Raw genomic sequence first — 26,479 nt, forward strand, 5'->3', positions numbered from 1 at the left:
AAAAAAAATGACTCCCCCCCCCCCAGTTTTTTTTTTTTTTTTTTTTTGAATAGCCAAGAGATAAGCACCTTTTAGCAAGGCAGCCAGTGGAGTTTAAGCTTATTATGAATACCTCTCAGAGCGCAGAGGCATGTACTGCCGAAATCAAAAGGAGTAATGGGCAGGTAAGCCAGTGTCATTTGAAGAAGGAAGTCAGTTGTGAAATTGTCAAATCTCACAATATTCTGCCCTCCGTATACTCCCATAAAAGATTTCTAACGGCACATCAGTGGGGAAAAAAATGTTTCCAGTTTATTGTATTAGAAAGAAAATCTGCAGATAAGCTCTCCATTCTTAGAGCCTAATAATAGTTAGATCATATTTTTATTAAATATCAGCCATATCACAAGATGGGATTTTACCATGACCTTCGCGTAGCTTTTGAGCTAAAATCCAAGATGTGACCTTTAAAGTAAATCGGGAATTTGTTTCTAAATAAATAATATATGTTTAAAGATAATTGCATAAAATGTCCGAAAAGAAGTAGTGATTTGTAGAGATACAGCATTCAGTTACTTCTCATCGTATCAGTTTTCCAGATTTTTGGGGGACATGGTTAAAAACAGTGCCCGATGACACACTTTGGCATCTGGATGGAGTCGCCGCTCCCCTGCTATAAAAGTGTTTGAGCATAGTGGTTATTTTCCACAATTGCACCGAGCAATTAGCTAGCTAGGAAACTAGCTAGTTTACACTCTGAAAATATGTCTTCCCTTCGGATAGTCCGCCGGCGTGGCGGTTTAAGATTGTCTGTTATAAGTGCGTGCACAACACTGAGAGAAAAACGGAAGAGCGAGGAGGGGGAGGAGTCAGACATAGACTGAAGCTTCGTGCTAGTATGGCCGCTTTGGAGCACCAATATATTATGAATGATATACACTATTATCTCGACTCAAACATGTGTGCATATGTCAGCATAAAGTAGATGTGTGGTTTCATGCATTCAGCAAACACACCCACACCTTGACTTTTCAGGATTTTGAAGCCTCATTTTATATACTTGGCATTTTTTTTAATCATTCAAATTTGCCAGTGCTAACAATACTCTTCTGTGTACTCTTTCCAGGGATCTAAATGATCTGAAAGGAGCTAATAAAAAGGTTTTCATGATCAAGCACTAGATATAAAGTACATGTACCCAAGAAATAGCTCTCAGTCTCAAAGTGGAAGTCAACTCAAAAATGTTCCTGACAATAATATGTTCTATGTGCCTCTGCATTGCATGCATTCTGATTGATATTTCAAAATCCACAGATTTCTATCCATCTCAGCAGGCGGCCATTTTGTCACTGTCGGCTGAAAATGACATCACAGTTGCTCAGGGCTCAGGTAACCATCAATTATAGACTGAGATGGTCAAAAACGGGTGGACTTTACTGCTTAACTCATATTCCACAAACGTAATCTGAATGCTAGTGCGGCTACATAGAACAAGTTGTAATGCAAATATTGGTGTTCGACTTCCCCTTTAAAAGGTTGGCGACCCCTGCTCAAGTGTCTCTCAGTCGTCGAAACTTAGCCGGACTAATAAATCCAGTCTTCTGAATATTCATGAATGCAATCTGCGGGTCACCTAATGACAGTCACTTTCCCCTTAATCACAGGTTTCTAAATATGTCCTAATAAGCTTTTTTTCACATTCTCTCTGAGCGCCTCTGTGTCACTCACACATGATCAGACCATGAAATAGTGTATTAAGGGGGCATCAAACTCAAAAGGAGTGCCCCTCTTGCGGCAGTCATACTGAAGGCAGACCTTCTTACGCTAATTGAAATTATCAAAAGCTTAGCCCAGGCTTTGGATTGAAGTACAGCAGGCAAAAGCCGGTGCCAGCAGTGAGGCTTTACTGGTTTCTCTGATGTCGGGTAATTGTTTAAACCTGATTTGGTGCAAGGCCTCGTGTAGCCTATCCTGCCAAGATTGGAAAAAAACATTCTTGCTAGCACTTTTCTCCGCTGTTTCTTCTATTCTAATTCAGGCCTCCATTGGCTTTCAGCGAAGCCTCAAGGATCCCATGTTCATCTTGGACAACCAGTGTTGGAGATGATGATCACTGGCCACAAGTTGATAATGATGACTGTTTAATTAGAAGCCTTTCTTTGGCCTGACCAGAACCCAAACTCCTCCACCCTGCAGATGGTAACCAATAAATTTAGCTTTTTTGAGGATGAGGAGGAACATTGTACCTCCCCGGTCTATCCTCAGCTCCACCCCTAACCAACAACATAAAGCTTTGCTCCCTGTTGACACACAACCACAACCAGCTACGTCCATGTGTGTTGGAAGAGTCCAACCGTGCTCCTTATACTCTGCGTTCATATACATTCTGTTGGAATTGGTTCCACATTTCCGAGGCCAACTTGGCTGCTGCACAACATTTGATATTCTTTCATTATCTTTACCTCAACCAAAGATGGTAACTTTCCCCACGCTTCAAACAGTAGCAAGAATTACACACAAACTACCTTATTTCAATGACATTGGCGGAAAAATGTGCACCAGGCCAATGACAGAGAAACACACATACCCAATACTTTGTGTTAAACATATACATTTAACGGGCAGAACGAGGAGAAGTCTTTGTGCTCTCCCGCTCAGCTTCAGTTTGAAACCGATCCTTTACTGTACATTGATACTCGCTTGCTAACGTATAGTTGTGTGTGGGTCTGTGTACAATGCTGTTTATACAATGCACAGCAACGTTAGGGCAAGCGAACCGCAGCAAGTATATCATGGTTATGGTTTGTCAAACTGTTGGTTCAAAAGAAGTCCACTTTGAATAATTGCAAACATTTTGCAATTGCTGCAACAAATCTGTTCCATTTTTTTTTTTTTTTTCTTAAAAACATCCCACGCTGTTGTTCCACTGACTTGAGTAAAGGTCTGGAATATGTTTGAGAAAATCCGGTTTAGCATTGCTGCTCATGTCGAACAGCCCCCTTTCCAGCTAAGACCCCCGTCGTTTATCTGCCAATCATCCTCCCTCTCCGACGAGCTTACGCTCTGATTGTGTGTGTGTGCGTGCATGTGCGTGTGTGTTCTCTATGTGGGCTGGTGTCGTGTGCCAGAGTGGCTATCCCCTTAGATTGTCAAAGAGGCTCATGGGAAATTTGCAGCACGGGCCAAACCACAAGCTTTCTCTATCATTTCAGCAGATTTCTCTTTTTTTAGTCCCATTCAAGAAAGTGATTATAGCAGAACTTACTTTCTTGGCTTTATTCTTCAGGCTCTCTGGGTTTTCCTCACCACAGCTGCACTTTGCTTATAAACGTGCAGCACTCCAATATTTTCTTAAGTTCATTGTTAGGCAGGGCATTTTTTTTTCCACTGCTTATTACAGTTGCTTTTAAATCAGATTACACTGGGAAAAATTGGGGGGGAAAAAATCTGTTGAGTTCGTTTTTATGATGATTAAAACTAAAATTGGCATGCCGATTCCAAAATTGCAGTCAGTTTTATTCTAGCATGTCAAGAAGTTCTTTCTCCATAGCTTACCACATTCCACAAAATTCCACTGATTAGCTGTTAGTAAGGCTAATTACAATTAGACTCATCTACAACGACGTGGCAACTTGTCTGTGCAGTCACAATTGAGAAAGTGCGGTGAGAGGTGTGTGCAGCTCCCAATAGGTCAGCATATCAAGATCTAAACAGGAAGCTAGTAGGAATTAAGAAGGTTAGTGCTGGCTTTGTTCTTAACCTTGTTACCACGGGTATGTTGTAAGTTCTATTTTGTTTTATGGCGTTTTTTTTGGGGGGGGGGCGTTCAGAACTTGTAACTATTCCATCTTAGTGTTTTATTTACATACATATACATTTCTTTCATAGTTTTTAAGAAAACTGGGATCCTATAGTTCAAAAACTTTGTGAAACGTGTTAGACAAAAACGGAGATCAGTTTTGGATTCCACACCAAAAAATGTATTTAAAAGAGCGGTCACACTTAACCCAACAAAAATGGTGTTCCAAAGGGTTATTGTTCACTCACATTATATTTGCATGTAATTAGAGTCAATTCTTTCTAATTTGACTCAAAGCCAACTCTTGACTATGAAAAGCACCAGGTAAATTGTGAGCCTCCTGCATGAACATGGAACATCACAACAACACGTCATCATTGAATCAGGTGACTACCACCCATAATGAGAGCGTAAAAGTATGCTATTTAGAACAGAAGGCTGTTGTTTCGTTTACAGTATGTTTCTCAAAATACCAAACCCTTAAGATACAGAGAGAAGAAAAAAAAAACCTCATGCTGTGTGTGGTAGGATTGCATGTTTCTAACACTAGTGAAACTGATATCCGTTCACTATAGGTTACAGCATTTATCCTTTGACACATGATTCACATTTTTTTTAAATCAAACACAAGACAGTGGAACAGGACTCACTGTCATGTGTTTCTTTTTACATCAAATATCATGTGAATCAACCTACACAAAATGTCATACAATTTGGTATTGACATCGCCCAGACTGCTACAATTTAACCAATCAGAAAAGAATGACAAAAACCTAAATTGGTCTTTTGCTAAGTCTAAAGAATGAGTTTCCATTATTGCATCATCAATGTCTTCAGCCATCTAATTGAAGCAAGAGAAGATACATTTTTGCAGATTAAGGGCATATCCTTGTAAGCGCATCCAAGTCATTGTTAAAACAAACTAATTAGAAACAAAAGACCACTGCAACAGACAAGACTGTGGTTCACTTCGTCAGAAGCCCCAAGATCTTTTCCACCTCCTCCCTCTTTGTCACATTGATTTATATTTGGCATTAGCGTGTTCCATTGGAATAACAATCGCAGATTCAATTGCGAGCCCAATATGTCCTGTCTTTTCCATAACTTCTCCCGCCTGTTTTAGATGTCGCATTATCTGCTTCACAATGAAAGTTTTTGAGTCAGACTTGTTTCCATCAAGATAGTATATACAGTATATATCAACATTAAATATATATATATATATATATAAAGTCTCACAGGACAACAGTGAACAACAGCGATGCACACGAACAAGTGAGCACGACTTAAAGTACCACCACTCAACGTTGTGCACATTGCGACGTCGATCTGAATGCGAAAACCTTCACGTGCCAATAAAAATGGCTTCCAGCATCTTTATGGTTGTAATTGGGAGAGAAGAGGCCAGATTGGCAGGCCAAGTCACAACCGTGGAGCATATTTTACGTCTCATGTCAGATCAAGCTGGCAGATACGCGGCCGTCTGTCAGCTTTCACCAACTACATCATTTGTAATCGTACAGACAGGGGAGACTTGTATTAGGATATGTACAGTGATCCTTTCTTGCATCTGGTCGGTATGAAAACATTGGAAAGCTCAATATTTCTTTGTGAGCTGTAAATGTACATGAGCAGCGCATACTGTAAAGCATTCTTTATGTTTTGTATACATACTCCTCCACAGTGCAACCTCCAAATTAAAAGGTCACAAATGTCAGCATGAGATGTCAGCAAATCTAAGATGAGCGAGCATAAGGATTGACTCAATGTTTTACTTTATGATGATGACCCTACAAAAGTAAATTAAAATTATTTTGACATAGCAAGGTGGTACTGTATATATGGCTTGAATGCCAATAAGTCAACATCAACAATAAAAGTGAAATCAAATGTACACCGAAAAAGTAACTATGTTAGGTCACCTATAAGTAATCCTCCCACCAACTGTGCGACAGTGGTTAACTTATTTTTTTCACTTGTATGACAATTAACAACAATCCCGAAATGCAAAGTTAAAGGTTAAATTGTGTTTCAGTGTTGCATTAACATACAAGTTACAAATGTTACAATGTTAGTTCAAACGTTGCCGTTATGCATGTGGACTAAATAATAATGATTTACAGATATGAACGAGTCATCTTGGAATGTGTTGTGTTGATCCACCTTGAGGGCCCGTACAACATTCTGAAACAAACGTGATTGAATTTCAAACAGTTTGGCAACGAGTAAGTGGCGTAAGTGTAAAATGTCACCGGGACGAATACAGGGCTTTTGATAGCAAATGCTACATTCTTGTGAGAGCAGGCTTCCCCGCGCGATGTGTGTGTGCCGTCCATCTCACACAAGGTGAAGGCTTTAAGGGGACGTATCTCGTGTAACAGCTGCCAGTGCCGGTTCAAGTGAAGGACTCGACAGTGCCGAGTCCTTCAACAACTTTCTCGGTGGCACGGGCTCTTCTATGAGAAGGCCTGATCGGAGCATAAGGGGAGGCATCGCCAGGGTTGTCGTGACGCATTTTGTGCGAGCTGCAGCACAACAGCCAACATTACACTCATCTCTTTTGCCTTGTTCCCTCACGGGACACAAGCGCGGGGACGCAGAGCTTCTGAGATTCACACAGGACAAGGACAGTATTGATCACCGCTTCTTTGTGGCGTAATCCTGACGTTCTACTACGGGGTCACTCGATGTTATTGACAGACTATCGTCACCCTCTAAAAAAATAATCGCCTAAGTCATTTTTTCTTTTTCTTCAGAAAGCACTTCAAACCGAACCACATTCTGATGATCTTATGTGTGTTCATAATTTCATTTCAGGCGTAAAATGGAATGGTCCGTTTAACTGAGGATACAGCTGATTTTACCAGAGGTGGCCAGCATCATGAGATGTTTAAGAAAAAATTTTTTTTTTTTTAATTGTCAAAATATGACTTACGCCACTATTTTAAGAGGCTGATGCTATAACAGGGCTGAATAAAAATATTCTACTTGCGATTTTTTTTCTTTTACATTGCGATTTAATATGTGATTATTTTTTTCAACATCCCCTTCACAGTTTTTTGAAGAAACACAAGCAATACATGAATCTGTATTACAATAAACAGGATCAGATTATGTATATGCTAAATGAAAGGCAAAGGAACCATGAATTAATATGAAAGACAGTTTAATTACCTACTTCAGTTAGAGTTGTTAATTAACTAAACACTTCAACTTGCAATCATTTAAGTGACCACTATAGCAACTTCTAACAAAATTCCACCAAACAAGTGTGGTGTAAACATTAATCAGTAAGATACAAGTCAGATTACAACAATAATGCAAACAAATCTCCGGCTTCATCACTTCAACTCTTCATGTTTCATGAAATAATGATATGTAAACACTTAAGCACTGATCCTATTTAGACACTTGATGAATAAAATATTATGTAGAGTACAAATTAGGGATGGGCCGATCCAATCTGATCCACTGGATCAGTATCGGATATTAGAATATATATCCTATATCATCAACTGAATTATCTTAAAAGAAATTATTTGTTGTAATTCAGTTGAAAATTTCAGAAAAATATTTAACATACCTTTTCAGACACTGGGATTATTTTATTAAACTTAAATATTTGCACTGAATTGCACTTTATTTTATTTCAAACATTTGAATGGCGCAGCTAGGTCTGCTGTGATTACAGTGTTGTTATATCAGGTGTGAGCATTAAGTTGCAGTAAAGCCACAGCAGTTGCACATGACTTCAGTGTATTGTTCTTCTTTCTTTAAGGAACCAGAATAGTTGTTTTGCAGTGAATGTGGGGTTTTTTTTTATGCCAGTATCAAGCAAATTACGTCCACGCATTATTAATTTTTAGAGTGACAAAAAGAATCGGTAGAGGCCGATCTTCAAGGCTGCGGTATTGGTATGGGTATCGGATATAAAAAAGTGGTATCAAGCCACCCCTCGTGTATATATACATAGCCTACAGATTAACCCCTTTTTTTTTCCAAATTGCAGCATTTGCATTTCGAAAAGTGCATTCTACTACATTGCAACATCGATTTGAATTTGATGAATTTTTCAGCCCTATACTTAAAGAACACTCACCTGCATTGTTTGTAAAGGTTAGCGTCACTAATTAGCGAAAACATGAGTACGTTTGTGGTACAAATAGTTACACAAAAGCTTTCAAATGTTTGCCAGAGGGGGAGAAGAGTAACTTGTTTTCTTTGGATTGCTTAAGAAAAAGTCTGCACAATGAGCACCGACTGACATGAGTGTTTGTTTAAAATTCACTTTTAACCACCGGCACTCTTTTCACACAACCTGACAGTTCTCAGCCTTGGTTGCATTCTGCCGTGTGTGGGTGTGCGAGCGTCTGTGTGTGCGGTGCGTGTGTATTGTTCACGTTGCAGGGACATAAGTGTTTACACAGCCATTGCGGCGACTCACCTCCCTTCTGGGGACAAAATTACATCCTCAGTATGTCAATATTTAGCTGCATTTTAAGGCCGAGGAAGTAATTTAAGGTTAACACAGGCTTAGGGTAAGTGTCCGAGAAATTATTCAAAATCGTGTGTGTGAGGGGGCGTGCGTGTGCATGCGTGTGTGTGAAGGCACTCCAAAATCCAACACATTTTAATTACTGCCCGGCTGCTCCGTATTTCTCTTTGATGTGGCAATCAAGGCGAGCATCCTCACAGAGCCACTGTACAAGTGCTCATCTGATCCATAAAAAACAATCACCCCAACTAATTCCTACACCCAAGATTACCAGCCAAGACCTGTGTCAAAAATACACACCCACCAAGACCTGTCCAATTAACCCTACATATTAATGTGTGGTGTAAAATGAAAAGGAAAAAAAAAATCACAAAAATCAACAGAGGCTGCATTTTGAAGTCAACATTAATTATGCGCAACTATGCTATGGACTAAAGGAAAATGGCCAATTATTTTTTAGAAAAACATTGGATAGGAGAATGAATGATACAGGCCAAAATGGGCCACTTAAGTTACTCGCGCAATTAGAGGATTTCTGTGAAGATGCACATATTTAGATGTTTCTTTTTCATCTTTAATCCTTTAATGTCATCAATTCTGTGTTATTCGCTTAGGCCGATTTCCCAAAGTGTGGCATGTGTACCACTTGTGGCACGCAGGCACCCTCTAGTGGTACACAGAAACATTGCTTAAGTACATTTCGGTTGTATTAACTTCCAAGGAGGATTGATTACATTGCGTCTATAAGCACCGCTTGTTTTCAAACCTCTGTCTCGTTTTTGATAACCACTAAGGCCTACTCCGGCTACTGTATTTTAACGTTCGTGATGATGGTGGTACTTGGAGAGCCAAGCATTTTTTTAGGTGGTACTTGGTGGAAAGTGTTTGATAACCACTGTCGGAGAAGACTCAGAGCCTCGTTGCCATTATTTCTTTGCACACATATTGTTGGTGCTGTTTTAAGCATTGGCTCTCTGCCTCTTTAAAGCACACAAGCAACAATGTTGTGGCAAAACAAGCAACCTAACATATTCTCATCAGAGAGCATCATGACTGTACTAACTTGTCAGAAACTTCTCATCAGAGGGGATGGATTACGGATTCGACGGCCACGTATTCCTGTCACTTTGGATCCTTGCGGAAATATTGTGCCTGCAAATTGGTTAACATTTAAGACAGATGTCACAACATGTGTCGCCACATTTATTATCTGCTAGCCTTCTGCTCTAACTTTACCAGACCTGCTGTTGTTTACATCTCGCCATCTTGTTTACCCCGCGCTCCCGTACCATAAAGAACAGGAGAGCCCACTCCAGCTCCCATCCGTAGACAAGCGCGCACACGCTCCAGTGTGCTGTGGCCACACTTCACCACACATGTCCTGTCACTTGGATGCTGCTTTGAATGATTATGAAATCTCACATCCATATCAAAAGCTTGGTTTATACTCCTAAACACACTAACCCTTTATTAGAATAATCGTCACATTGAATCACTGAAGTCAAAATATTGATAATAATGCACAAATATTTTTCATAGTAATAACTCACACTGTGCTGCAATGTCAATTAAAAAATTATTTGTGCATAGCGACTGTTGAAAGTTGTTGATTACAATGTTTGAATTGAGTGTCTTACAAAAATGTAACAGCTGTGAAATTCCACAACACACATAACCTCAACTGTTTTAGTGTACAAATTATTCTGTGCATCACGGAGGGAGCAGCAAGAACCAAAAGCAGTGTGTACTTATTCAGAGAAACGTGTACAAGCAATATGATATAATGCACTTTCCTCCGCCTCACAACTATACTTTTTTCTTCAAAAAGCTCCTGCTAAGTGAATCAAACCTGTAGATCTTCAAGAAAATGTAGTTTGTGGCACTTAGACTAAACAACTTCATACTGAGATCAGTCCCTAAAACAATAATGATTATAATTTCAATATATGATGGCTCAGGGGCGAAATGTCCTCTTGCAAAAGCGATACATTGGACTTGGACAGAGTGCGGAATATGTTTATACAAGGCAGCTAGATGCCCTTCATGCCTGTCAGTCCTAAAAATTCGTAAATATATCTCCATTTTATATGCTGAGTTCAAGAGCTGCTCGGAGTGTCAACAGACGAGACAATCCATTCGAAATGATAAACATGTGACGTGAAGTCAAGTGAGTCTGGAATCCATCTATAAATTCGGCGAATTTACCGCAAATTAAACGCACGTTTGAAACATCATTTGCACACACAAAAAGAACAGTATTTATAAACGCAGAGAGCGTGAAGCATCAGTGTTGCGGGAAATGTGCGTGAAGTTGGTGCACTCTGCTTGCACTCTTCTTGAGGCTGCGCTGCCATCACAACAATGTGCTGAATGGGCAGTCTAATTATACATGTGCCATTTAGACGTGTGCATTTGGTGTCCACGACCACCTTACCTTATGTGGAAACTTCACGGCTGTGCACTACCAAGAAATAGCTAAGTTTGTGCGCAAACGAAATTGGTCGTGTTTTGAACTTAACAAAAAAAAAATGCTTTAGGAAGCAGGAGGAAATGTAGGTTTCCACAGAATTGCTCACAGGGAGCGTGTCTTACAACTTAATGTAAAGCAATAGTAATGTCTAATGCAATGTTATTTGCAATTGTGATCCTATGTTTTAAACCAACTAATAAAAAGTATCGGGCCTCAACAAGGTCTCCAAATTATTTTTGCGTGCAATTACATTTCCCAAATTGAATTTATTAAAAATCATATACAATTATAATTCGTCCTAATAAACAATATCTGCGTTTTTACAGCTCCAAAACGGACTTTAATGGACACTGCATTCTAAAACATTTATTTAAATGGCATGTAATAATTTAATTTTGCGGAGCAGTCGTTTAAAGTGCAAGAAAATATTTTGAGTTTTTTTTTAAAGCTTATTTACACTTTTCACAAAGTTCAGCATACATAGTCGCCAGGGTGCCGAGTTTCCGGCTTTTGCTCATAAATGGAGAAGAGTTGCATGTAAGTGCATCTTCTGTAAATGGGCAAGCCCTGTGATTGTTCAATTTAATTTATGGCTTGTGCATTCTTCACAGGTCAATTCCCCCGACCTCTGGAAAAGTGAAGGGATCGAGCGCGTTGATTCCCATGCTAAACGCGGACGCTCTCTGTCATTTAAGAAGAAGAAAAAAAGACGATAACAATTTTTAGTTTGGGGCGAAAGTCAGTTGTATGCATAAGGCACGATGAGCCACGAGCGGAGCGGCGTGTGTGGGGGGGCTCACACGCGCGTGTTTATCCTCAATAAATGGCGAATTAAACGGTAGCGGAAAAGTTGCGTGATAGACGTGAACGTGTCAAAAAGTAATTTAAACGAGTATGGCACGTTCACGGTCAAGTGGGACACGCCGCTGTCGTTAACGTCGAGCGCTGCGAACAAGTTATCAGGGTGGGAGTTTCGAGCCGGCGTCCGCGTGTAAAGTGTACGCTCGGCGACTCAAAGACAGCCCGTGACAAAGAAGAGAGTTAAAGTGAATTAAGTGAGCAGAGAATCAAGTTTGGAGGGGAGTTTGTGGAGGTTGGAGACAACACAAACGCATTTGAGTCATCACTTGTCGCGTGCGCACCTAGCTTGTTATGGCTATAGCGAGGTTTTTGTTGTTGTTGTTGTTTGATTTTTAATACATGTCACACCGGAGAGTTTAGTTATTTCGTTTCAAACCACACTTCGTCTTAATTTTAAACCGGAGTGGATAGAAACACAGCAGTGAACAACATGTGGAGGTAAGCAAGTAAAAGACGTTGTTTACCTTGACGACGTAAGTCGAGGAGAACGCAGCGCGTGTGTGTCCTCTCCGTGTCGTAACAAAAAGACAAGCAGATGAATGGTTTAAGTTAAAAAGTCTTCTTTTGTTTTGTGTGAGTGTGTCTGTGTCAACGCGGCGCCAGCATCAGAATCAGAGAAGGTCCCGCATGCGCTCGCCGAAGTTGAGCTGTCCAAAAGTACAAGTATAGCTTTTGTTGCTCTCTTCTTTATCTCCCTCCCTCTTTTTCGAACTCTCTATCCAACTCTCTCTCTCTCTCTCTCTCTCTCTCTCTCCAACTCCCTCGCTCTCTGTCTGTCTGTCTCTCTCTGTCTCTCTGTCTCTCTCTCTCTCTCTCTCTCTCTCTCTCTCTCTCTCTCTCTCTCTCTCTCTCTCTCTCTCTCTCTCTCTCTCTCTCTCTCTCTCTCTCTCTCTCTCTCTCTCTCTCTCTCTCTCTCTCTCTCTGGTGCTGTCAATCTGGACAATCAATGCTCGCTGCCATGTCGCAGGTATTCAAAGCATTTCCCCCCACGCGAGACACACAAAGTGAGTGGCCAGGGCATTGATCTGGAGGGAGGGAAGGAGGAATTCTCCTTCCTCTTCACCCCTCACCCCCACCTACTCCTCCTTCTCTCCCCCCATCATCATCCTCCATCCTCCTACTCCTCCTCCCTGATGAGAGCGAACGAGTCGCTCTAATAAGATGACTAAAATGAAGCTTGCGGTGGACAGAAGAAGGGATACGAAGTGTGAAATAAATAAATAAATGAATAAATAAATAAAGGTACTAATATATAATATGCGTGCATAAATCGTATAAGACGGAGTTCACAACTTCGTTGTGTGTGCACAAATATACAATGACAAGAAAGGCTTTTTAGTCCCTTCTTTTTTTGCAGCACAACTTGGTGAAAATAATCAGAACATGTTTTTTAAAATATATTTCCACGATAAATGATTGATGTGAGGCCGTTCGAAGCTTCTAAATGCGGCTTAACTATTTGTCAGATTTTATGACAAACCCTGCAGCCGACGTGGATTTTTTTTAATTTTAAAAACGTCAGTTAATTACAGAATACATTTTTAAATTGTGATTATTCTGTTATATTCCATAATTGCAACTGGAAATATCATCAACAGCATGTCTTAGAAATAGCACATAAATGGAAATATTCACTCCACAAAAAAATCTTAAACGAGGGAATATTTGACTACAAAACATGAATAATTCCGGCTATTCCGTCAGGATTATTATTATTATTGTACATCAAGGCATTTATTTGGATAATTAAATCGTAAAACTTTCAAGTAACTATTTCCACTTTTAAGGTTTAATTGCCATTGCCAATAGTCACCCTACGCATCCAAATAAATTATGTATAGTTTTCAGATTCGCAGACATTGACTAAAGCAAGCATAAAATATAAGTCATATTAGGTTTTTTTAGATGATCACAATTGCCTCTCATTTTTCCATATCAATTATGAAATCAGAAATTATAAACGCGGTCACTTCAATAAATCACCACAAACTTTTTTGGTGCGCACAAATTTCCCGACGCACACTTCATTGTGACAACTCAAAATGAAGGAACATCAAACAATTACTTACAAATTGATGGGCCATCAGGAGAAAAAAATAAATGTTGATTCTTGTCTGTAGAGTCACACAAAGCTGAAAGAGTGAGTAGACCAGAGAGAGAGAAAGAGAGAGAGAGTTGAATGTACAACTCAAGGACACCACATCAGATCACAATTCCGCGCTTGCCTAATTTTCCCCTAAACACACTACGTCCCATAACTCTAAACGCCTCACAAGTGTCCATGACCTCTCCACATCCAAACCAAGTGACCTCAAAACAGTTGTAGTAATATGGAACGAAATAAAAAAAATAGAAAATTCAATAAATGAACTTTTTTTTAGCAGTTGTGAACTTGAAGACTCTCCATATAAAATGATGTTATTTGAAACGATCATGTGTCAATTTTAGTAGCACTATAACCCGCATGCATAGATAAAATGGAGTTCATGCTGTAATTACTCCCATACATTTATTTTGCTACGATTTAACTGTATCCGTGACTCGCAGCCTTCAGATGCATGTTTGACGTGCCTCATACGCCACCTTTTGGTCATTGCCGGTATTAGCTGTAGACGTCCTCCAGCCTCGGTAAGTACATTTTATTTATAAAGCACTTTTCACAGAGAGGACACTCAAAGTGCTTCACGTAGTTATAGAATACAGTAGTGCATACAGGAACTGAATAATAATTCATTCATGTTGGTGCATTTTCTGCACTGTCAATTTGAAATAATGTAAAGTTTTTTAATAAAGTGATGGAAATGAATATTTAAACTCCAATTCATCAACTAATTGACACAATAATCAACAGACTGTTATCTGTTTATAACATTTGGGGGAAAGCACTACAGGGCTCAGTCACCTCGAATTGTTTAAGTGTGGGCTTTTAAGTTAAAAGATGGACAATAAATGACATCAAAATCCACAAAGTATGGAGGTGCCTGAACAGTGCGTGCTGTAAGACTGCTAAAATTGTGTACGGAATCCTAAAATGAACAGGGAGCCAGTGAAAGGACAACATAATGGGAGGGACGGGATCAAGACGAGAGTTTATGTTAAAAAACCTAACTTAATGAGGGCCTTTAAACTGACACCCAGCTGCTTTTTGCTCAATTTGAAATTTGGTGTCAAAATAGTTGTTGAATTTAGAATGCAACAAAGTTTTACCCTGAGCAGTGAGAAGGTTTGACTATAATGGCGTCGTATTGACAGCTTCACATGGTGCACGTGAAGAGCAAAAGAGAGTCCGGCATGTGGGGGGGGGCAGCCATGTAGACACATTTGCATATCTTTATAAGCCTTTGATGCATCTTGAAATGCAAGTCTAGCCCATAAATATTTGAAGAGGAGAGTGCATGAAAATCAACATTTTTGTTACAATAAATTAACATGTGTTCGTCTCCTGTTCTGCATGCTCAATGAGAGTGAGCGTGAGCAGCGGCCCTCTGCTTTCATTCCAGGAGACAGCTTTTGATTAAAGGCTTCTTCATACACAATTGTAAGTCATCTAAAAAATGATTTAGAAATGTTTACCATGAAGTTAAGCGTCCATCTAAAAAATGAAATAGGTCATACATGTGGAAATGTCCACCAACTTGAAAAGTCAAGTCAGGAAGAATTGTTGAGACGACTGTTGTTGTGCCTATTGTTCTGTTTTTTGCCTTTCTATCTCAAACCAGGCAGGTTTCCGTTTGAGGTTTCTTTCGTAGGGGGGGGAATTTTCCCTCGCCTTCTTCGCTAAGTGCTTGCTCATGTGGCGTTAAGGCGGTTTTCTTGAATGTATGAGGGGTGTGGTTCTTGACCTGCGCATCTGTCAAGTGCCTTTCAGATAAGTTTGGTCGTAAATTGGTGCAATATAAATATAACTGGCGAGACTTGAAACGCAAACCCCAATGGATTCATCGTAGACAGACAGTGGAACCAGTCAGATGCAGCAAAATTGCTACAATGTGGATTTTACTTCAAATCTTCGTGGAAAGTATGCCTCAAATAAACAAAACTTTGGAGTTGAAACCATCATCCAATGCGTTATCAAATCATGAAACCTCACAAACATTTTTTTATTTGACCTCAGCGAGCATTTTCTTTCTGTGTGTGAGTGCGTGCGTGTGTGTGTCCATTGTGTGGCTGAAAAGAACCAACCGAAAACTGTTGTCATTGATTCTCTGTGAAAAATGACTACCGTAATAATACTTCATCTTACTGAAAAGTTGTGACCGTCTTCTTTGTTTATATGTACGTTGCACTAGGGATACAATAATTGCGCTTTTTTCACACCATCTATGAACACAAATACTTTTATTTAAGTTCTCGCCAATCCTGAGTACCAAAACTTGAAACCTTATATTTTACAGTGATAAAAAAAAGTGCTCAATCATTCATAATGATTTTTGTTGTTAAACTGTTAAATTAGGTCCATTGTTAAAAAAAAAAATTCTTGTACATAACACAAGTTTCACTCGAATATCACACTTTTTTCGAGAAACAACTTGTCATCAGTGAGATTTAAAATGCATTTAAAAAAATGTTATTATTCTATTTATTGTGTTTTATCTTTTAAGTTTGAGCTTTAGTCCGCGCAGCACTTTGTTAAATCTGCAGTTGTTCTTTAAAGTGCTCTATAAATAAAGATGAGTTAAGTAGTGAGCATTTTTTTTTTTTTTTAATGCACGCTCATCTTCGATGATGTTATAATGTTACTTAATCATACCTATCGGTAGTAGTTTGAGTAAATAATTGACTTTATAGGATTGTTTTGAAATGAAAACAACCAGAAAGTCAACCATGCAGCGTCATGGATCTGGTTTGACTTTGGAGGTTCCAATCTCCATTGCAATATTGTGTCACCCAGCTGTCATTGCAAATGCAGCAGTGTCTCTTTTAGTTGAACTCTGATTTTTATTATGGTGGCCATTCAGCCGTTGCTCCCCTCAGGATTGCTTTTTACAGGACATTTTTAATGTATATTGCTGTATTTAATCAGCGGCGCACTCATTTGACTGCTGTAGCAGTGCATGGCTGACAAGGAGAATTAAAGAGGCGGGAGGGAAAGGACATTTTTGCTGCTCTGCTCCACATTTACCACTAAGCCACCGAGCGGCATAAGTGATGTGAAAATGAAGGCATGCGTCGTCATTTGAGATTTGTAGTTTCTGAATATAAATGCAGGCTGTGGCTTATTTGTTCTGCAGTTCACAGCGCTGTCCTTGATATTCTTTATGGGGTGAAAAGTGTACATGTTTGTTGACCGAGATCATCTTCAGGCACCATCAAGCACGCGTGCGCACATTGACCCGCCAGCAGGGGTCACGTGCGCCGACACGATGCAAGGGGCCATCCGGGGCTGGAACACCCCGTCGACTTTGTCACTAGCGAATGCAAAGTTATGCAATTAACCCAGACGGCATCTGCATACATGCTAATCGTCCGCCTTGCAAAGTGGGACGCTATGTTCTTATTAGTTGACCCAAATCCCTCACTTGTAACTCTGAAGTCCATCAAAGTTTAGTCAGAATCTAATATTTCCTTTCAAGTGAACAGAGAAGCACTGATTAGTCGTGTTGGAATAAGAAGTGCAACATGCCAATTCTAATTACTGTATATAGTTTTTAGGGACGTCCTAACACGGCCCGAGCAAGCAAATATCAACATCTGCGGCACTCACGACTGCATGTGGACCATTTTTTTCTTGTTTTGTCATGTAAAGTGGTACCTCCACTAACTAGCCGTCACCGTTTTTTGTCATGCGTTACAAGCGCTAGAGTGAATTTACCAACAAGCAGCACTACATAGAAAGTGGAGAATTCTTAAATAAAGAGGCCGCTCCAAAAGTATATGGAATGGCAAGGTCACTTACTTTGTTTTTGTTGTATACAGAAGACATTTGTGTTTCAGATCAAAAGATGAATATCAGGCAAAAGTTGAGAATTCCAGCTTTTACTTCATGGTATTTATATTAACAATTCATTTACATCAGAAACAAAGTAATCGACCTTGCCGTTCTAATACTTTTGAAAGGGACTCTGCTTGCTTAGTGGCACAAGTTCACTGTAAAGCTAGCTAAACATATAGATAATTTCACCTCGTACCAAACCACATGAAGTTACAGAAGGTCTGCTATCTTAATGCTAACACATAATGGGAAACGCCATAGAGAGGCTCGCAAAACTAGCATCGATAATGCCATAATTAAAAACATTTGAACAACTTATATTTGAAAACAAATGTTAGCAACACATGCAGACGGATATACAAAAAATCTCACATGTGTATATTCTTTATCCTCTGTGAAAAACAACTAAAATTGCATCATCTCACCTGCGAGAGTCTCCTGTCTATTATCAAATTGATGTATAAGCGGTTCAGATAATGGTTGGATTTTTATGTATTATACTCGCCCAAGGGGGGAAAGGTGCAAAGTGTAGAAGGAGCAGCACAATACCCATTGAATTATCATGAAGCATCCTTTATTTCCTTACATTCTTTTTTTATGATGTTATTGTCGTTATGAAGTACAATACTGGTGAGTGCTAGTCTCGTAATGAATTAAAACTGTTTTGTTTTTTTTTACATTGTTTTTCAATGGGGAATTGTTTTGAGTTAAGAGCATGGTAATTAAACTCGTATTGCAAGGCACAAGGCTGGGGGAAAGGTCGACCAAAAACCACACTTTTTTTTTTCTCCAAGGCTTCGCCATCCACACAGACATTTCCAGTCAACATAAACATCTATTGTACTGTATCTAAACTGCTCATGAGCAAATCCATCAGATTACTCGATTATTCGAACCGAATCCTTGATAGGATAATCGATTCTACCGTACAGATGCGATAGTGACAGCCCTACAAGGCATCGCCGAATAATATGAAGCGACTCACTTCCCAAGTGCCTCCGCCACACATCATCCAAATGGCCTCTTCATTGTGTTTTGAATCATTTTCCGTCTGAAAAATTGTTTCAAAATCCGAGCAAAATTACAGAATGTGTCAACCAAGTTTCCACGGGGAGCAACATATAGTCTGCTAATTATAGTCAAGAAACAAACGGATTTGTTCTGCAGCTGGTGAGGTGTATTCAAAGAGCTTAATGGGATTGTACAGAAGTATTTTTCCTGATGTAATAAAGACTGATGTGTTGCCTTGGTGCTGTGCTGTAGATCTGGAGCTGCATTTATTGTCTTTTCAAGGGAATCGCTAAATGAAATTTCACTTGGCTCAGTTTGTGCGCGTGCGTTTTGTGTGTATGTGTGTGTGTGTGTGTGTGTGTGCAGCTGATTAAAGAGGGGGCTCTGGGGCATTGGCTTCATTTACAAAGCAATTGCTTTTATGTGGAAAAAGCCCCATTCACTGTAGGTATTGTAAAAGCCTGCCGTTTAAGGAGCACGAGATGAATTCATTGTTTAACCGAACGCAGCATCTTTCCAATACGCACTTATTGATGTTATGTCTGAGGCCTTGCCGCTTTAGTGCATGATTTCATTTTTAATGTTGTTGTATTATTCCTCGAGGGTGATACGCCTCAACACCCGGCTTTGTAATAAGATGTTTTAGAAATGATATTGTTTTATTTTTCACAAAAAGTCAGTGTTGAGCACGACTACAATCCAGCTCTCCGCTATTCTTTTTATAGCAGGCGGGAGGAATATTCAGTGATTCCAAGCTCTTCAATTATTCAGCAAATCACTATTCCGTTTCTTACATATTAAAAAATGTACAGTATGTGAAGCTTGGAAATGATAAAACAGCATAATAAACTGTTTCAAAATCAAAGCACCTATTGCAGCGGCCTCCTTGGTTTTGTGTTTGTACAATTGGACTACAATGAGGATCCCTGCCGTGTGCAAAGGAAGCACCAACTGCGTTTCTTAATCCCCAAACAGCCAGTAACAATCGTATTTATGCCGAGGAAAAAGACATAGCTGGCAAAGAAACGCTTCAGATTCTCCGTGGGGAAAAGTGCTGCTTTAATACAAATGCAGTGAACAATTTGCACGCGAGAGCAAGGTCGCAAAATCCTCCGCGTGGCCTCCGTAGGAAAGAATAAAAAGCTTTCAACTGAATGTCAAGTGCTCTTTAAACACTCGCATGACTTGCTTCTGCTATACTTTCTTATTTATTTATCACCTTCATTTCCATTTCTACATAAAAAAAAAAAAGTGTCTCCAGCATAAAAGAAAGCCTGTCAGCAAAGGGAGCGTCATATGTCTTAGTTTCATGTGAGAGCATTTCTGAAGCCAGAAAGTATTTAGTCAGGCATTACGGTGGGAGGCCTTGATTGTGTTTAACAGAACATGACCCAATTAGCATAATAGGCCCCTCTTCCATTCCCTTTGAAGTCCAGAGCACGGAATAACAAATGTATATGAACCAGCGGCCAAACGTCAATTCATGGAGATGCCACAAAGCTCGTGGGAGGCCTTGAATGCATTTCTGCACAAGGAGGGGAAAAAAAAACATCCCGTTTTTTATTGCCGAATAAGCAAAACGGAGGCAGCGTAGGGTCTTCTTGCCACCAGGGCCAGTGGGCGCTGTGGGGCCTCTATCCTGCAGGAGGAGAGGCAGGCAGGGAAGGAGGAGGGAGGAGGGAGGACGTGGCTGCACCCACTGTGGAGCTGAGGGAGGTGCATCCTCCCTCTCAGGTGCGTTCAAAGCGCACCACGCCGCAGACCACACTGTGTCAATAGTCGCCAATTAAAGATAAAAGTGCGAGGGGCGGAGAACTGTGTGTGCGGCGTGCGTGCGTGTGCATGAAAGGACGTGACTGATAACTAAAACCTGATAAATACAGTGGTGCCTTGACCTACAAAATGAGTTTGTTGCATGCTCATAACTCGACAACTCTCATCATTCCTGATTTCAATGAACGGAAATGCAATAAATCCATTCCAGCCCCCAAACAACACATTTTTTTTACATGCGTTTAAAGAAAAATAGCACCGCATTGTATTGTACAAGTCATAATACAACGCAATAAGTGCCTTGAGAATGTAAAGAAATAAACCGATGTCATACAAAGTGTCATGAATGTGCGTTGGAACGAGCGGAAAGTCACTACGACAAAAACTGCGCATATATGCTTGCTCTCTTCCTGCTTATTGATGCTGTGTAGTCTTATTCAGTGTTTTTCAAACTTTTTTGAGTCAAGGCACATTTATTTCATTGAAAAAATCCCGCGGCACACGAACAGCGGAAATTGTGGAAAAAAAAGCAGCTTATTTTTACAAGATAAGTGTTATATTGTTCATATAAGCAGTTTTTAACACTGAAGAATGATGTTATGTTGTAACATCTTGAATAGGAATGAAGTAAACTCAAAGAAAAAAGTATTTTATAATGTTTCATATTGATACTTACTCAGTGTGAAACATGGGCCTGTTTGTATAAACATGCGTCACTAATTCGCTTGTCTCTAAATAAAGACAATTGGCTAGCTGCTGCTCCTGCTGCCACCTGCTGGAATGGAAGAGTACTACAATGTCGTAAAGACATGATTACGCTGCCAGGCGCTAGACTGCACAGGCACACAAATTAGATAATTTCCCAATTAGATATTTGACAATATCTCGCAGCACATAGTTTGAAAAAAAAAACTGGTCTAATTCACGAATTTCCACTGTAATGAGATTTCCAGCTGACTCCAGTATCAATCCAACAAAAAGTAACTCCTTCTTGGGTCGCTTTTCAAATCGTTTACAGAATCGTCGCCAGCTCCTGAGCTGCTTGCCCGTGCCTCTACAGGCTGGCAGCACAACACAGGTGAAAACAACCACCAGGGTCTGACAGCAAACAACCGAACTCCCAGTATATCTGCTCAGCAACTTGACTCATCCAATCCTGCTTAAGGTGCCGCAGTATTTGTGCATTACACTTCCACTTTGTTTAAACAGACTCGTAATGATATTCATGATATGCGCTGATAATTGAAATGGAGACATACAGTAGTTCATGATTTAAATATGTACATTCTATACTTCCACTTATTAGCGTGGATTGAAAATACCTGTACACACGAAAAGATGGAAATAAGGCTTTGAACATTTTTTTTTTAACTTCCTGTGATGTCATACTTTGATTCCCCCCTCCAAATGATAGCAAGCAGATGAACAGGTCATAATAATCAATGTGGAGAATGAAAGAGAATACTGGGAGTCATAATGACGGCAGACTTTGTATTTTAACTTTGGACATAAATACAGATTGAAATACATACTGTAAATACATGGGTAGTAAAAGCATGACAAACAATGGCTAATTTATTTTAAGTGTTAAAATCTTATTATTAATTGGAAGTGGAAATGATGAAATGAATCACAAATTTCCATGGACTTCACGCTCTCAAATTATTAAGATTTTGGCAGACTTTACTATAGTCTGTATTGCATCACATCATAAAATTCGCATATTTACTATATATTTTATTATTATATGCAAACTTTATATAAGTTTGCTTTGCTGGTTCTAGTGTCGAAGATAAGGCCTGCCTCATGATTTTAACGAGCTAAAATGATATGTGACCATCATTTATACACATACTTATAAAGATTTTAATTTTTTTTCCGCTTCTGGGCTCCGCCTTAAATTGTTGAATTCACTTTCAAGCCAAAACGATTCGACATGTATTTGTCCTGATGACAGTCAGAAGCTACAAAATCAATGCTGAAAACTGCAAACTTATCAGAGTGATAAGTTGTCAATGACGGCTGACGCCATTTTGCATACTGTGATTGAAGGCCTATTCATTCAAGTCGTATGTAAAAAGAAGAACAACACAACAATCTCTTAATTCTTCACAACTCTAAATGCTGCTTTTTACTTGTGTTTGTTCTTGCTTGTTTTATGAATGTGTTTCGGAACGGTGTGCATCTTAAAATCATGACTGTGCATCGATGGTATGATAAACAATGACTTCTCAGCCACGTTGTTTGTTGACTATGGTGTGAAAGTAATCATTTTAATCGACTTTACAAATCAAACACTCTTTCCCAAAGACAGATGCTTCTAGAGTTAGCATTCAGGTCAATTGTATATTTGTTCTTTAAATGTGTTGGTAAAATAAGGATACTACATCCATGTGGAAATGGCAGGAAAGTCACGGTGCTCCGCCACTGTATACAAATTACTGTACAATTGCGGTCTAAAGGTCACTTTTGATGATAATGTGGCAAGTGAGACAGTAGAGGGCGCTGCAGTGGAAAAAGCTTTAAAAAAAGTGTTACTTTTAGTGACTCATTTTCAAATATCTATTTTTTTCCATAACACATCTCATAAGGAAAATGACCTACAGTATGTTAAGATCAGCTAAGCTAAGCTAAGCAAGGTGTCATTTCATTTCAGTTCACTTTTATAATAAATGACATGGACTAGTTGCATAAACTTATCCAGAAGCTCAAATGACAGTCGCTAGTCCCAAGTCAGCAATTTTCATTAATCTTTCATCATGAGTCTTAGACCTCTGATATTATGTCAAGATGTATCTGTCGTTACATGCTGATTTTCATTTCTCACACACGTTCAGTATTGAACACCTTTATTTGCATGTTCCATTCTGTCCATTCGAACTGCTAGTCAGACACAGACAGTACTGACTAAAGTTTGTGTCAGTGGCTTTTAATATTCACGTTTGAATAAACGGCCATTGTGCGACCTTCACAGTCCCACGCAAAATATGTGAAATGTTATTCCATCTCGATGTAGGCAAAATTAAAGCTAACAAGAAGACTATCAGTGTTATGTGGTAGATATGTACATGATATTGTTTGAAAATACCCCCCCCCCCTCCCCCAACAAAAAACATCTTTCTTTGTGATAAAAATCTACAATCATGACAGATTTAATCCCTCTTGTTTTTGACATTATGGACAAACAACAAAAGTTCATTCATAGCTAACAAAAAAATATTTCAGGCCTCTTTACAGTGTACAGCTCAAAGTGCAATAGCGTATATAGAAAATAGAGTTTTTAAGAGTTCAGTGCTGCAGATTTCTTTTCGAAACAAAAAAATCCATTCAGAGGTTGTTGGTGCTGCATGAGAAGGTTAAATATGTTCTACATTCATCTAGTGATGTATACAAATATATTCAGGATCGATTTAAAGGTTCTTCTCTCGTAGAATCCTGCCATTTGTTGCCGTTGTCAGAGAGGACCTCAATGTCCAGAAATTGCTTGAGCTGAAAAAGACAAAGACAACACTTTTGAAAACAGAAATGACGGATCTTCTTTGTCTTGTTCTTTATTCAACATTCAACTGCAGAGAGCGGCATGTGTTTATTTTAAGAAAGGTGTCTTCTTGGAGGAGGCCTTCATTGGTGCAAATGCTTAAAGTGGAAGTCAACCCAAACATATTTTGATCAAGCATATGTCCTATGCAGGCCCACTAGTCAAAATATGCCATTCTGATTGATGTTTCGTTTGTGGAACATTAGTTAGAATCGATATCATGGGGAGACCGTTTTGCCACTTTCTGTCCACTGAAAATGACATCACAACCACTCAGGGCTCAGGTAACGACCAATCACGGCTCAGCTCGAGAAAACAGGTGAGTCATGATTGGCGAATTGGAATGCAGCTGTTTCAAACTATTGCACAGTAAAGTTGTTAAATCACTCAATGGCTCCACACATACTTTCTTTTGTCAACTATTCTCACATTTGGACCAAAGAACAATTTGCACATAATTACCACAGTGGGAACAGTAAATGTAGACTATACTGGGAGCAGATACATACGGTACAATTAGCGCATGCAGACTTCCGCATCCAGTGCACTTTTATGCATTCAAGAGGACATGCAGTTTGGCCTTACTTTTCTTCTTGTATTACACAAACGTGTAGTGAATTCCATTGCTTAGAGGAGAGGAGGAGGAAGGCGCCACAGATACAGGAGGAAGAGGAGGAGGGGGAGGAGGAAGAGGTGGAGGAGGAGGCGGAGGAGGTGGGACGGGGCTGTTAGCCTGTGATGGAACTAAAGGCGAGAGACAGAGAAGGAAAAGAGACACGGAGGGAATGATATGGGCTGCTACAGCTGTAACTGTACACCAGAATTTACAGTAGTAGTGAAAAAAGGTGTCACACATTTTTTTTTTAATTATATACATCGGTATATCACAAATATACAATCGCTGGCAATGAACCAACAACGCAGGAACAATGTAGAGAGAAGATATAATTGAAGCAGACACTATTTATTCAAAGTGACCTTTAAAGTGTGTATGTTTTGCAATTACCTTTTCAATGCGTTTCAAAATGGGGGTTGAATAATTGTCAGTCAAGTGGGTAGAAAAAAGTCTACACACCCCTGCTAAAATCCCTTTTTTTTGTGATATAAACACAGACTTTTTTTTAAGGTATTTTTTTAATTTGAATCTAAACAGCCCCAAAACATTATGCTGCTACCACCAAGATTCAATGTAGGTATGTTTTTTTTCTACAGCTGGAACTGGGGCCTCATCAAGGTGGAGGTACTGATGAACACTTCAAAATGCCAAAACGTTCAGGCTTCTGCTAGAAAGTGACAAAAATGTTAGGAAAAGCTTACTAGAATAATTATGTGGTTAGTTACATTTCCTAAAGTGTGAACGCAGATACGTCCCAGTTATAAGAGGGTGTGCACACTTGTGCAACCATATTATTTCTGTTGTTTATTTTATCCTCAACCCTCTCAAAGATTTGAGTTGACCATATCATAGGTCACATTAATGGTGTAAAAACGTTTTGAAATGATTTATTTCGGTGTCTTTTTTATATGACAAAAACCTGACATTTGAACAGGGGTGTGTTGACTTTTTCTCTCCTACGTCTGTCCATTTTAGGCCTCCGTTTCCCAAGTAAATGACAATGTTACGTAAAGTCCTGCTTGAGGAAGGCTGTCATGCATAATAGTATGGAAAAAGAAGGAAAGACTTATTTGAATTGAAAGCTGCGAAAGAGCACGAGTAGTTTCTTTCCCCTCTCCTCTGACAACGTGCCACCAGTTATATTCTGACATTGCTCCACGCTGGAAATAATGTTATAATTGTTGACTTTGCCTCCGCGTGCTGATGAAGCCTCCGCACAGCTCGACAGCTTGAGTGCTGCTGCGTGTGACAGGTGTGTGTGCGCGCGCGCGCGTGTGCGTGTGTGTACGCACGCGTGCGAATGTGTGTGCGCAGCGGCAACTCCTGCAGCCTGGCTGCTGTAGAGCACGAGAAAGATGAAATGTGAGCGCGGTGTCTTTCATGCGGCTTCAGAGAGGTGCCGTGCCTTCAAAGAGGTGTTAATGCTATGCAGCGTTTGACTGGGTCATTGATCAGCACACAAAATGGCCTCATCCAGCGAGTCCTCCCCCGTTTCAAACATTCCACACGGACTGCAATTAGGCGCCATGTGAGCTCCTGACACGGAATAATGCGAAGTTATTAAGGAATGAAGAGCCCTGCTTGACTCGACACCTTACGCCTTCTTCTTCTCCGCCCTCATCATCTTCAAACCATCAGACCAATTTCTGTAAAAAAAAAAAAAAAAAAAAAAAAGGCTAAATTCGCCCTTTTTATACTAAAAAAGCTATTTAACATCTAATTTTGTATTCCACTAAAATAAGAGATCTACACTTCATTACTGTACTGAAATAGAATGTTCACATGTCCGTACTACACTTTGTTATTTATACTGTCTGGTAACTTTGATTTTTATACCACTACATTTCCTAAAATAAAAAAAAGTATACTTTTACTGTGATATAGTTCTCCAGTTAAATGAAAGATCTAACTGGTCTTGTGATGTAATGCAGTACAGACACTTTGTTACGGTACTGAAGTACAATTTTCCTAACATTGTTATTCATAGTTTTGGCAACTTTCACTT

At 39.5% G+C, this 26,479-nt stretch overlaps 2 protein-coding genes across 20 annotated transcripts in view; both read right to left on the reverse strand.

Moving 5' to 3' along the window:
- Nucleotides 1-12,344, reverse strand: part of sox6 (SRY-box transcription factor 6) — a 155,250-nt gene extending 142,906 nt beyond the window's left edge. For all 3 annotated transcript variants that reach the window (XM_086025553.1, XM_086025551.1, XM_086025550.1), the window contains exon 1: nt 12,069-12,344. The gene's annotated coding sequence lies outside the window, so the exon portion shown is untranslated. The remainder of the gene's footprint in view (nt 1-12,068) is intronic.
- Nucleotides 12,345-23,152: 10,808 nt separating this feature from the next.
- The window catches only part of plekha7b (pleckstrin homology domain containing A7b), a 92,387-nt gene continuing 89,060 nt past the window's right edge, over nt 23,153-26,479 (reverse strand). For 13 of the 17 annotated variants that reach the window (XM_086024725.1, XM_086024721.1, XM_086024734.1 and 10 more), the window contains 2 exons: nt 24,444-24,602; nt 23,153-23,809 (listed from right to left, as the gene is read on the reverse strand). In XM_086024725.1, the coding sequence (XP_085880851.1) occupies nt 24,457-24,602 (146 nt within the window). In that variant the 3' untranslated portion in view covers nt 23,153-23,809; nt 24,444-24,456. Of the gene's footprint in view, nt 23,810-24,443; nt 24,603-24,635; nt 26,121-26,479 lie in introns of those variants that run through there. The other 4 variants (XR_015086021.1, XM_086024722.1, XR_015086020.1 and 1 more) reach the window with 2 other exon arrangements.

The sequence above is a fragment of the Filicampus tigris genome, chromosome 3 (assembly GCF_054856515.1).
Source record: "Filicampus tigris isolate MCC_2025a chromosome 3, RoL_Ftig_1.0, whole genome shotgun sequence".
NCBI lineage: Eukaryota > Metazoa > Chordata > Actinopteri > Syngnathiformes > Syngnathidae > Filicampus > Filicampus tigris.